A 14,193-nucleotide genomic window follows, 5' to 3' on the forward strand; every position below is an offset into this window, starting at 1 on the left:
AAACAATAATACATTGTATACCTGTATCTACTATAATATACTATATAGCTGCGCATACACAGGTATTTCTGTCGATGTATATGAAGTTTATATGACTTTTCCCAAAAATACTAGTTAACGAATGAATCGTTGACTAAAATTCCATTTTTTTGTTTTTTTTTTATTACTTTTTTTTGATAATAATTTTTAATTTTTTTGGTTGGTTGTATGCAAATTATTTGGTTTATATTAACATTGATACTATCTAATGTTTGATCTGGAATAGATTTTTTCGAATTTTTGAAGCAGAAGTGGATAGAAAGCACTTAATGTTCATTTACGGCCGTTCGAAATTAGTTGTTCGTATACGCATATTATACATTATAAGTCAGGTAGATCTCAACAACGCTCGCCACGAGACGTGCTCCATGACGGTTTTACGATAATATATAAAGTAGAATATTATAATGTTTTGTTGATGTTTGAAATATAATTTGACACGAGTTGGAGAAATATTTTCACATGAATAAATTACCCTGAACACGACCGTTGTGGCGTAGGAATGCGACGTCGTCGTGCTTCAGATCGTCGGTATAGCGGGGTAGTCGGTGTAGGCGAGAACTCGGGAGAATTGAATAACTGAACCTATAATACTATGGCCGATAGATAAACTATGTGGACACGGAATTAAAGGCCCGCTATGTCGCTATTCACAATATCTATATTATTACAATATGTAATAATATGGATTGCTCGATAAACCTTTATGACGTTTATACGGAGGGTACAGAGAGCTTTATTATTATTATTATTATTATACATTTCTGATCGATTAATGGAAGAGAGGTTGCAAACTAAACTAAATAATTATTATTTTTATTTTCTTGTTAACTTCTATATTAGACGGATAAATTAATATAGCTATAGGATTGTATGTATTAGGTGTCAGGTTATAAGTTGGATTATTGTTGCAGACTATGAACTATTATGTCACTTGTGTAAAAACGATGTTGATAATGTTTTTAATGTAAAGTCGGACAATAATTTTGGTAGTATTAATTTTATAATTTTATGTTAGGATTTTAAAGTAGAATGAGAAGTTTAAAAACGAAAGGAATGGGTGCTAAGGAAGGAATAGTCTGATGAAGAGTATTGGGGTATGTCTCGAAATATTTTTCCCTTTTGGATTAAAAATTACTTTGTGTGTGTTCAAATCCTTGTGATCTTGATGCTTGAGAAATGACTTAAAAACTGAGCATCCCTTAAAGTTTACTGTATGATCTCTGGCGCAAAGAGTACAATAGACCTGACTGATATAATCTTTTATGCAATCTTTAGAGTGGTGATCCTCATCACATTTGACGTATCGAGATAAGTGGTTTTTCGTGTGACCATAATCCTGAAAACTATGGTGGTGATGGTACTATGGTGAGGTTTCTCGATTATGACTGGTGTTAAGTAAAGACGTGATATTATAAATACCGTTCTTATTATCTACAGGCATGAGATCCACGAATAATAATGAAAGTAAACATTCAGTGGCGTCAATTCAATTTTATTTTTTTAATACACAATCATAAATGGGACATAAACGTTGTCGAGAGTTTATCCATTTTCCAGGTCAAATACTTTAAAAAGTGGACTAAATTAGTATATTATTGGATTTAAAAAACAAATACTTTGCATGATATAAATGACATAAGAGACCATTGTCCATTGCTTTCAACGTTTTTTATCTATATGTATACGTTATATATGGTTTACCCGATTTTTATCTTTTGGCAGTATACTTTTTTCTAAATTCGGAATCAAAATCATTTCTTGATACAAAAGCAATAAAACTGTTGTCGTTACGGAAATTATTAGCTAGTATTTGAAATATAATTTTGTCTCTGCCGCACACATTTGCAATTAATTCAACTTTGTTCTTTTGTATTTTTATACATCAATATGAGTTCGCCACAGTGACACGGAACGAAAAACCAATGAACTGAATTACATTTGTATTTTACGTAAATAAACGTACACTCCACTGCATATTTTTATTGCTACACAAGAGAAACTCACTCTTGGATTGTTTCGTCGCCGAATTCGGTGTTCTCGTAGATCAACGTATAGTTCCAATTTTTTAAATTTAAATCTATACATAGCTTGTGGAATTCCTCCTCCACCACATCAGCAGCTTTTTTAAGTATTCTTCTGAGTCTGATACTTTATCCACACGTTTACGACCAGTTCTATAAACATATATTATTTATGCCTATTTTACGTCTTTGTATATATACATTTACATTTTACAAATGTGCAGTAGGTAGGTACAACGCTCGTGTGCATTCCAAACACATAATATTACTTATTCTTGCGACATTTTTTTTTTTTTTAATGTAGATTTTATATCTGCACGTGCTAGGAAATCGGAATGACGTGCAATGTTGTACACGGTACGTCAATTTTTTTTTTAAGATTGTAACGTTCGAGATTCCACGTACGACAATTGTTCGCACTCAAAAGTGATGTGTATGATCGAAAGAGTATATATTGCATCATATTATTGTATACACCTATCATAATATTATAGGTACACACAGTGCAACGGACGCCAATCGTTTGCACAACATTTTGAAAATTATGTACTTGAATGCCGATAGACAGAGCAAATTAATAAAATAATATTATTTTTGTACAAACATGTACGTCACACACATACATTACTATAATACATCTCGTGGAAATTAAAAAATGAAGAGCGCATTTCAATTCCAAGTGATCTGCAAACTATTAAACCGTGTTCGTTTTTCATCAGACATTATAATAATAATATTATTATTGTCCCTGTATTTTGTGTTGATTATTATTTACTTTTGATAAATTATTGAATATTAGTTAACTCTGCACGGCGTTTCTTGCCCATGGAATTACACCATTTTAACCATTATTAAATGTAAACTGCACGTATATTTAACACAATTATTATTTGCATATTTTGTGTTATAGAATACAATTCTAAAATGTTATTCAATCATAACAAATATTTTATTTTGTTATATTATCTATTAACAAATCTTTCATGAAAATCGGTCAAAAACTATAGATTTGGATAAATAGGTTTTAGGCCTTTAGTATTATATAGTAGGTATATATATAATATATATGTATTTATTAATTATAGCTGATCCTACGCATTGCGTTACCCGTGACGCAAATTAAATAATGGCACTAGATGATTTACCTTGTCTTAAACTCCGTAAAATGTAAGCTACACATATTCTTAACACAATTTGACCATAACACACACGCACTAACATTGTCTTTCATTAATATATATTTCTAACACACACGCAACAGTTGATGTTTTAGGTTATAGTACCAAAGTTCCAATATATTATGTTATTCAACTTGCGTTAGAAAGTATCGACATACAAATGCTACGAAATTCTATTTATACGATACAAATCTTTATACCTTTAAACAGTGCCGGATAACTTTACTTTTCGAGAGTTTTATCAGATTTTTACAACAAATGATCGATTTTCATTTCCATGCGAAAATAAAGAAGTTTGTAAAACAAAGGTCCGCAGAGTGATAAAATATTAGGAAAATGATTATGGAACGAAATCGCTCGAGGGTAAAAGAAAATGATGATCTTGTAAGAGTGACGTTTATATAATAGAGGTTCGTTTCCGTGAAAACCAAAACTATCGGCATTATTTGTTAACCATGCACGCAGTATGGTTATTAAGCACAAACTTCAACAATATTTTAGTCAACAGATATTGGCGTTTTTACTCAATACGGTTAGGTACGTATATATATTGCTTAAAAATTATGATATAGTTTTACCAATACTATTTGAACCGAAAATGCTGAGTATAAAGCACACCTCTATTAGCGTACGTGAATATTATGCGATTGTGAATTTGGGTGGACCGCATTGCGATTGAGCGGATGCGGTGTTAAAAAATAAAGTGGCAATGAATCATCGCTTAAAAACATGTGTATGTATATGTTTCATGCGGAGCTCAAACGTTAACACATTAAAATACCCACAGTTTTCAAGACACAAAACTGCAGTGTATTAAATCTTATAATTCCACAAACTACGTTTATTCTACAGAAAAAACACATCTATTATAATTAAATTTAGGGTATTTAAACATTTTACGGCAGTTGTTTTAAATTAATATAAATATTACATTTATTATGTTTTCGATGCATACCGACAAGATTTTTAACAGAGTCATATTATGATACCTATATATTTTTAATTTTTCCTGGAATTTGGACTCTACAATATGTAATATAAATATAGGTGTTTAAATTCGGCTAGTAACCATAGTGAAACCCTATACAATAATAAGTAAAAAGTTAATTAATGTTATAGGTATTATGAAATATGACATATTATAATATAATTATATATTCGATGCCTGTAGTTGTTATGGATGTATATCCTAGCATATGTCCCGCTGTCCCAGGCTCTACTATTTTTTGCAAAAAACGCCTAAAAATAAAAGAACTTACGCAAATTAACGATTGTGTATTTTCTATTGAAATACAACGAGTTGTTTATTTACGACGAATTAATAAAATAGAAGGGGGAGGGAAATCTTTAAAATTTCTGACTAGATTTAGGAATTCATAATTTCTAAATTTTAAATAAATCTAACCTAGTATACCGATTGAAAATATAATATTGGAGGGTGTGTCATTCACTCATATCCCAACGACACCGTTTAATTCGTTCCTGTTGATTTTGAGTTTTGAATTAAGTAATTTTCATATCGATTAATTTTATTGTTTTAGGTTTTGTTTACTTTTTTTACGCGATAATCTATTATCATACTAGGTCATTCTGAAGAAAAATATTTGTTTTAACAGTTTATATACCTATAATATGGTATAATAACATATCGGATATTGAACCAGTAGCGAAAGTAGCTTATATTTGTAGTATAGACAGTATGGACGAGTGGAGTTGGTATATATAGTTATTCAAAAATTCGCGTTAATCCCCTTCCACTTCATCGCACTTATCTTAACTTTAAATGTTTATAAGTTATAAATAATAGATTATTGGTTCAGTATTCAGATTTGCCGGGTTAAATATTTGTGTATAAAAGTATTTGGAAAAATATGCTGTGAAAAATGAAAAAAAAAATAGTAAAAATAGTTTTTTTTTCATAACTTAAGTATATATTATAACTATAGGGTATACATACTTAACTACTTAAGAATACTTTAAGTTCTATAACAAAGATTTTTTTCTCGAAAACATAAGAATTTACTCGATAAAATTACGAGTATCTTTTATATTTTATTTTATTATTGCGTTATATTGTATTATATTATAATATAATATATGAGTAAATGACTAAATACATTATGTACTAGATAAGTCAGATAAGTGGTTCTTAAAATGTCGTACTTCCCCCTTCCCCCCCTTTTTTTTTTACCAATAATTAAATGGTAATTGTTGTTATATATTAATCAATTATTTTTTATGTATGACCATCAACAATAACAACATCATTATAGATAACGGCGATGGTGACGTTTTGTTAATCAGTAATAATATTTTTTAAATGCATGGCAAGGATGCGTGGAAAGTTAAGTTTCTCATCGTAATATCAATAATCATTATTCATTAGACTAATTGTAAGGTGTCTTAAGCTCCTTCAGTTCTTTTTCCAGAATAGGTGTGAAAAAAAAAATTATGGATTTGTATGTCTTAGTGATTTACTGAATTGATAAAATAAGAATTTTCATATTAATTATGACTATTTCATTACTGATACCAATAAGTTATAATATTTTGTTATACACTACAATTTATAGTCACATACAAAAATGTAGTCTAATATGTACATATTATACAAGAAATATTGATATAGTTAAAGATATTGTAAGTACTGCTGAATACACGTGTTAGAGGCGTTAGATTACAACCAATACCTATACCAACGAATTAAAATTTCGACAGAGCTTTCTTGATTAACAAAATCGTCGTTCTATATTTTATATATTTGATGGGTGATTTTAACAGAAAGTATACCTATAACGACGGAAATCCCTTATTGTATTCGTGTAAAACCTCTCTGGGGTACAAAATTAATATTCAAAGCTCTTTGCAAATTGCAGGTATAGCTAATGCAGTGACTTTTTAAAAAAATGTATATTTTTTGTATACAAATAATATTTTTTTTTTTCTTACAACACTCGACATTATTTGAGAATAATATTATCATTATTGTATACACTATACAGGACGATTCTTTTAACAATAAACATTCAATATCTCTAAAAGTATTAACATTTTTGGAAATATTTTTATTTCACTTAACTTGAAGACATTATATAAAACATTTAAAAAATGTATATATATATATATATATTAGGAATATCAAATTTTTTATAATGTTTTATGTTTTAATTTTTTTGAAGAACAGCTTTTATAATAGCACAAATGTATTGGTCCACTATTCCATCCGCTCATCACAACGTTAAATAATACTACGTATAGTGAAAAAACTTAATAATTATAAAAATATAAAAACTATAAAAACATTATCTTTAAAAAAAAATGTTAATTATAGTAATGATTTCTACTTATATAAAAAATATTTCCAAAAATGTTAATACTTTTCGAGATGATTATTTTTTACATTCAAAAGAATCGCTCCGTTAGTTCGAAAAACTATATCAATGTGTTATGCTACAACACAACGAAATCGTGAACTTACAGAGTATAATAATTAATAATACGAGCCCGGGGTGTAGTTCGAATGTTTATAAATTATATTATATTTACAGCGAAGCGAAATGCAAGTGGTGTAACTAATTTCTAGATCAGGGCAATGTTTTACTGTACATATACATAAACCTGCAATGATGACTATCGTCACTACCGCTATGAGATAAAAAAAAAAACAACAAAACAGACAATTGTATATTCGATTCCCTTTGAGTGCAAGGTAATTTTACTGCAAGGACCTGCGGGCCTTTGAAAATTCAAATCGCAACATTAAAATTCAAGTCGAATTTGTAATGTAAATAACTACGCAGAACTGTATACATTAAAATAAATTATTAGGTGTAATTTATATATACCTATATATAGAAAGAGAACGAGATTCTCGCGTGGAGACATAACTGAAAACGTGTACCTAAATATATACTCGTATTATAATATATACGCAAGATCACATCGGGTCATTAGGATAATATTATATCATAGGTATTCTATGTATATAATATATATAAGGCACTTAATGAGTGACTTCTTCGACATTTTACAGGAGACCGAGAATAAAAGCCTATTATACTTTTAAATGTAATGACAAAATATATTATTTGAAATATTATTACAATATGCATATTGTATAGAAGCACCTAATAAGATTTTTTTTACCAAATTAATAAATACTAGCTAATTAATATTTTAATTTTGAATTGTATCCTTATTCAATTATACTTTTTAATATGATATTTAATACAAACAATTAAAAACTAATTTTTAAAGCTTGATTCAATTATTTTAATTTTTTATAAATTTAAAAAAAATTCGAAAATTTGTATTACATTAAATTTAAGTATGTAGTTATCAGCTGCAGGTATAATGTGGAAAAGGAACTATAGAGATAGCGAGACGTAACATTACGGTGGTGCTTTTAAAAATAAGGAAAGAGAAATAAGAATATTATAAAAATCACAATACTATAGAATCTTTCCCGGGATCCGCTCTGTAAGTTCTGTTGCAACTTTCAATCACATTTTATTTGATACTACTGTTTTTTTGTAGCACACTAATTTTACTGGACCACAGTTACTTACAATAAAAAAACAGCTTGCTATCGCCACTGCTCACTGCTGCATATTTTAATTATAGTATAGAACTTCCAAATTCCAACGTTTTCGTTTAATTAGCTATAGCACGCTATGTTTTCACTGCATATTTTTCCTGAATTAATAAGTCAATTAATAAAACATCATATTGCCTTGTCAAGAATTATTAAAAATATAGTCTTCAGTATTCAGTATCATAATAACATTCAGCTGTTATTGTAATATATACTGTTGCAGAGCCGTACTGAGTAATTTTTTATTCTGGGGCAAACTCTAGTAATACACTATCTAGGTGATGGTGTGAGAGGGGGGGTGACACACTCGCAGTTTTTAATATTTCATTTTAAGAGTAGGAAATATCTGAAAATTATAGTATGTAATTAGGTTTCGATCAAAACAAGAAATACAATTTTTAGCGTACATTATATTACCTACGGATCGGTAAAAATCTTATATTGGTAATAATATTTTTTCTTAAGTTAATCATTTAATATTTTTACGCCCCCCAGCATCAGGCGCCCAAGGCCTAGTTACGGCTCTGCGACTGTTGTTTGGTAGGTACAGCAGCCGCTAGCCTTGTTCGTTAGTAAGATTACCTTCCGCCAGGTCACCAGGATTCATAAGGACGTGTATATTATTATAACTTAGACAGTACCTACCTCAAATAATCACCTAATTTCCGCTGGCCACTATAAAAAAAAATCCAAGTACTACTTCTTCCTTCTAACAATTAAATAAGCGTCAGAATTTATGCGATTATCGAATAAAGCATCTCACCAAGTCCCGTGTATGAAAAGTAAATTTATAAATACAAAAATAATCAGTTGCATTAGGCGGGTATATATTATTATTTCAACGACAGGACAGATGGCGCTGCGTGCCTACATACTATCAAACTTTATGTCTAAACAATATTTTATTATTTTAATTTAACAAAAAAACAATAATAATAACAATAACAATATTACGGATATTTTAATAAGAAATAATAATAATAATAATTATATAATGGGCGTTTTATTAATATTATTAATACAATTATACCCATCAAATTATTGTTCCTCACGTGAGCCTCACCGGTCACCACTAACGCAGTAGGCAGGCAGTAGCGCGCGAACATCCGGCCCGAAGATAACGGCCTTGACAGCCCGCGCTTCGAACAATCCAAATAAATCTTATTATGATTATTATTATCATTTATATATTTTTATCAACAACGTTGTTTTCGACTCCGGACTCGTTATCTACACCCGATACCGTACGCAATTCGGCGTAACACCATTACTCATTAGTCCAAGTCACAAGTCTCCACAGTATATAATACGTTTTTATTCGATCGTCGTCTGTAGTCGACACTTGACGCTGACTAGTACTCTACGCTGCACACTCGCTATTCACTACCGACTCTAAACGTTTAAACGGATACGTTAATATTATTCAATTCTAATTTCTTTTCGTTGATTTATTATTAGCATCGAATCAGCCATGCGTTTGGGAGCAGTCGTTCCGGATTTCTCTGCCGTTACCACCAAAGGTCCGATTAAATTCTACGAATGGGCCGGTGAATCGTAAGTATCTACCCATTACCTACGTATTATAATATTGTGTGTTTATTTCATTTTATTTATTTACTTTTGTTTTACATGTCATCATTATATCGCGTAGATGAGCCTACTCTACCAATTATAAATTATTAATTGATTCATACGTTGGCCGTTTCGTATTGGGACTTGTATTAATATCTATATTTCTGTTTTTAATATAGATGGTGCGTTTTGTTTTCTCATCCTTCTGATTTCACACCGGTGTGTACCACCGAGTTGGGCAAAATGGCAGTGCTGGTCGACGAATTCACCAAACGCAATGTCAAAGTCTTGGGCTTGTCTTGTGATAAATTGGAGAGCCACGTTGATTGGATAAATGTAATGTCTTAATTTTTAACTGTATGTCAATGTGTGTTACAAGCTTAATTTGATGACAATTTACCGTTTTTAAGGACATCAAATCATATTGTTTGGACATCAAAGGAGAATTCCCATACCCCATTATTAGCGACAGCACACGAGACTTGGCTGTACAACTTGATATGATCGCTGAGGAAGACAAGGACAATGTTGAGTTAGCATTGACTATTCGATCTCTTTACATTATTGGACCCGACAAGAAGGTTAAACTCATGATGGTTTACCCAACTAGCACTGGTCGTAATATTCAGTAAGTCATGTTAGCATTCGAGTTTAAATCTTTCTATTTTTTGTTGAATAAATAATGTCAATAATAATTTTTAAATATTAATAATAATTTAACTGCTAAATATTATAAAATTCTCAATAAAAAATATGTAGGATTATGTTTTAAATACCTAAAGATATAAACACATTAACATACATATTTGATAGTCCTAGTGTGTTATTTATTAAATCTCAGATTTTTTAAATAATATACAGTGTTTTTATTTATAAACAAAGCAGAAAATATGAATCATAAAATAGGTAATTAAGTGTTTTAAATATTGATTTTATGCACTAATCGTTCAAAAAACCTTATATTTAACTAAGCTTATAAGAATTAACAAATAAATGTATTTTTGATAAGTTTTCAAGAAAAGTTTAATTATTTTAAATTTTTAACACCAATATAAACTAAATAACTTATAATTATGTACCAATTGAACATTCAAATATATTTTTATTTTATAGAGAAATTTTACGTTGCATTGATTCACTTCAGTTATGTGATAGAAAAAATACCATCGCTACACCAGCAAATTGGGTGGTAAGTAAATGATAATTAATTTTTTTTTACAAAATAACAACTTAAAAACTAAAATAAACTTTTGTTTATATTAGCCTGGTGAAAAAGTTATGATCCTGCCAACAGTTAAAGACGAAGAACTCGATACACTTTTTCCAAATGGTTATGAAAAACGTTCAATGCCTTCTTCAGTCGATTACTTGAGAACAACTACCGATTATTAAAATACAACATTATTTTAGTTTGTTATTATCGCATTTATTTAAAAGAGATTTATTTTTCTTGAGATGTATTTTTGGATAAATTATAATTTGTTAAAGCCATATCTTATAATTACTTTAGTAATTTATATGTATACATAATAAAATCTTTAATTTTTACAAGAACAATTTTATTTATTTTCAGAAACCATGGATATTATAATATGATTTTTAAGATTAAAATTAAAACCCAATATTAAACCAATATTACAAATTTTAATACCTCTAATATTTTTTGTATACTTCTTACTACTAAATACTAATACATTAATCTACAAATATCACATCATATTAATAAAAAAATATATGTTTATTATCATCAATATTAGACTCTACACTATTTATTTGAGTATTATTACAGCTGCATTCTATTTTTTAGTATTTTAATTTATCTATACTTAACTAATAACTATACATATTTCTTAATTTTAAAGTGGTAATTTTTAATTTGTCTAATTTGTTTAACTTACATTAAATCATACAAAGATCTTGTAAACATTTGAGGACTTTAATATTTGGTAGCGACCCTATTTATCTTACCAGTAAAATATTATATTTTTTTTATGGATTTATTTGTTATGTTGACAAAAAAGACCAAAACAAACCAAAATGAACAGAAATTATAGAATAAATAAAATATTTTATTGAAATAGAACATTATTTTTAACTACTGTTCAGCGAACATTATAGAGTAGTTAAAATAAAAGTTAATGACAAATTGTAATTTTGAACCATACATTTACCAAAGTTTCAAAAATTCAATGGGAACTGAAAATTTTTAAGTCCAATTCTGTTCAAAATTTGAATCATCTAACCCTCCCAAATGTCCTTTTACCAAAACAAGATTCACTACATATTTTTCTATCTATGTTTTAATTTACATAAATATTGGTTTGAATAATTATTTTCTATATGTATTTAGTATTTGTATTTTTGAATTTTTTCAAGACATTTATTTATAAGTGATGTTAAAGTTTCTAGTATTTACCATTATTTTTAAAGTTAGAACTAAAATCAATTTAATAATTCAGTAATCTACAGTTTTTAGTCTAATTTTAAATGTCGAGCGTAATCATTTAAGACTACCTGCTCTTAATAAAAGTTAAAAAATAGTGCAATTTTCGATTGTTTTTCCTAGATTTTTATAAACTATTCAAAGTTTTTAAAAATGACGTTAACAACGACTGCGATTTTCCGGGACTTAAAGGTGCGTCAAACGTGTGGTACTGCAGTTTTTCAGACGTTGTACCCGAGACGAGTAGCGTCAGCAGCCCCGACCACTTTTATTTTTAGGTGAATGCGGTACATAGAACGACATCGGTGTAGGGATCGCGGATATGAGAAACAGCAGGAACGAAACATGGTGGCAAGTCAACACTTCCGCATGTTTTTTGGCGACGGTCCATTTACTAACGAGGACGGCGGTCAACAGCAATCGCAATCAAATGGTGAGCGGATAATCACTAATATAAAAAAAACGACACAACGGCTCTGGATGACGGTGTAATTAATACGAGACCGTAGACACATTGCGTATTGGTAACAACTAGACGAGTCGATATTCGGTTTGCGGGAGGTGACAGAACAACCTGCGGACAACGCAAAAAACCTACTGTGGCACTGTGCGGTAGGTATCTTGACGTTTTTTGTGACGAACTTGTAGCATGTATGCTACATAAGCAATCGGAGACATGCGCACACAATAATAAATTAGTATATCCAGCATCTGAAATTCTGAAGTACAAATGGTATTTAGCGATAATGCAAACAGCGTGGAATTATACAAATAGATACAATATCGCTGTCCAATACGTCTCAAAAGAACAGCGTATCTAACAGAAATAATATCAATTGATAATCAAAAATAAAAACTGTACCTAAATATTCAGTGACACTGCCACACGGGTACACACAAAATAATGCTTAACATCTCTGGGTGAAGCGACAATGTCTTGGTGCGGACACTGCCGTTTTGGCGCCGACTAATATAAGTATATAACTATACATTTGAATAATTTATTTTGTTTTAAATTATAAAATTTCAAAGTTATATTACATAGTTATAAAATGTAATTAAAACTGATAACAAAATGTTCTACATTATATCGTGTCAATAAAGTATAACAATAAAAGCAAATCATCTTGTCTCCCGAAATTTCGGTTTTCGGTGTCGTTGAATCATATACCCAAATCTTTAGATCATATATTACATGGGATCTAACACGTCGATAGACAAGAAAGGTCCACGTTATCTATATCGTGACGATAAAAATAATAAAACAATAAAAGTAAAACTTTTGGCTGAAAGCGTCGTGACTCGTGAAGACAGCGAAGACGGACAAGATGGTACTGAACGAGATCCGTGTACATAATGTAAATATAAATATACTCACAGTAGTTGTAGCGATGGAGTATACCAAAACAACTATCAATTTATATTAGATATACTCGTACCTAAATATATTAATAATATTTTAATATTTAATATACTTGTATTGTTTTTACAAAGATGTATCTTTTTTTGTGACGTTTGTGGCAGTAAAAATGCTACGATTTTAAACTATACAACATTTCTGCGAGAGAAAAGTGAATCTATAGTTGTTACTTTAAGGAGTCAAAAGAAAAAAATTGCTTGTATTTTTCTTAATAATCGGAATAAACTAACAATAACTTAAAGAAAAACGGACATTTTTACACAAACCCAAGATTATATTATTAAAATAATTATTTTGAAACCATAGTAACCTTAAAACTTTTTCATTTATTATTATACTTTCAAAACTTTACAGTTCAGATACAGGATTATAGAATAGAATATAGAATATGGACATATAAAAAAGTAAAAAATTCAAATTTATTTTTCTCATATGAACCATAGCAACCTGTGGATGATTTTTTAAAAAAAAGAACCTAATTCAAGTCTTTATTGCAGTAAATGGTTTTCGCGAAATATTTACAAATAAGCTAAAATGTTAAACAAAACGTCGCCCTAACTTTTAAAACAATCATAATTTCGATTACTAAAAATGTATTACTAAAGGCCTCAAAAAACCAGTTTTTTAAAAAATAAACTACATTTTAAGAGTTATCTGGGTGAAGGAGAGAAAGTTTTCAACTTCGAAATTTCACATCCATGATTAGGTGTGTTTCCAAAACAATATATGGACATAAAAGTTAGTTTTATATTTCTCATATGAGCCATAGTGACCCATAGATGAAAAATAAAAAAACTTAATATAGAGACTTATTTTAAGAGTGTCAGGTGTTTATTAGACTTTTATAAATATAACAGAATGTTCAAGGAACCGTAGAATTGTTTAAAATATTAATGCATTTGATAATCTAAAAATGTACTACG

At 29.3% G+C, this 14,193-nt stretch overlaps 1 protein-coding gene across 1 annotated transcript; it reads left to right on the top strand.

Annotated features, from left to right (window-relative positions):
• The first annotated feature begins 9,085 nt into the window (after positions 1 to 9,085).
• Positions 9,086 to 10,964, top strand: LOC132921984 (peroxiredoxin-6-like). The gene is made up of 5 exons (XM_060985255.1): positions 9,086 to 9,389; positions 9,587 to 9,743; positions 9,818 to 10,035; positions 10,521 to 10,596; positions 10,671 to 10,964. The coding sequence occupies exons 1-5, from the start codon at positions 9,307 to 9,309 to the stop codon at positions 10,797 to 10,799; spliced, it is 663 nt and encodes a 220-aa protein (XP_060841238.1). The 5' UTR covers positions 9,086 to 9,306; the 3' UTR covers positions 10,800 to 10,964.
• The last annotated feature ends 3,229 nt before the right edge of the window (positions 10,965 to 14,193 follow it).

Source organism: Rhopalosiphum padi, chromosome 2, assembly GCF_020882245.1.
Source record: "Rhopalosiphum padi isolate XX-2018 chromosome 2, ASM2088224v1, whole genome shotgun sequence".
Classification (NCBI taxonomy): Eukaryota; Metazoa; Arthropoda; class Insecta; order Hemiptera; family Aphididae; genus Rhopalosiphum; species Rhopalosiphum padi.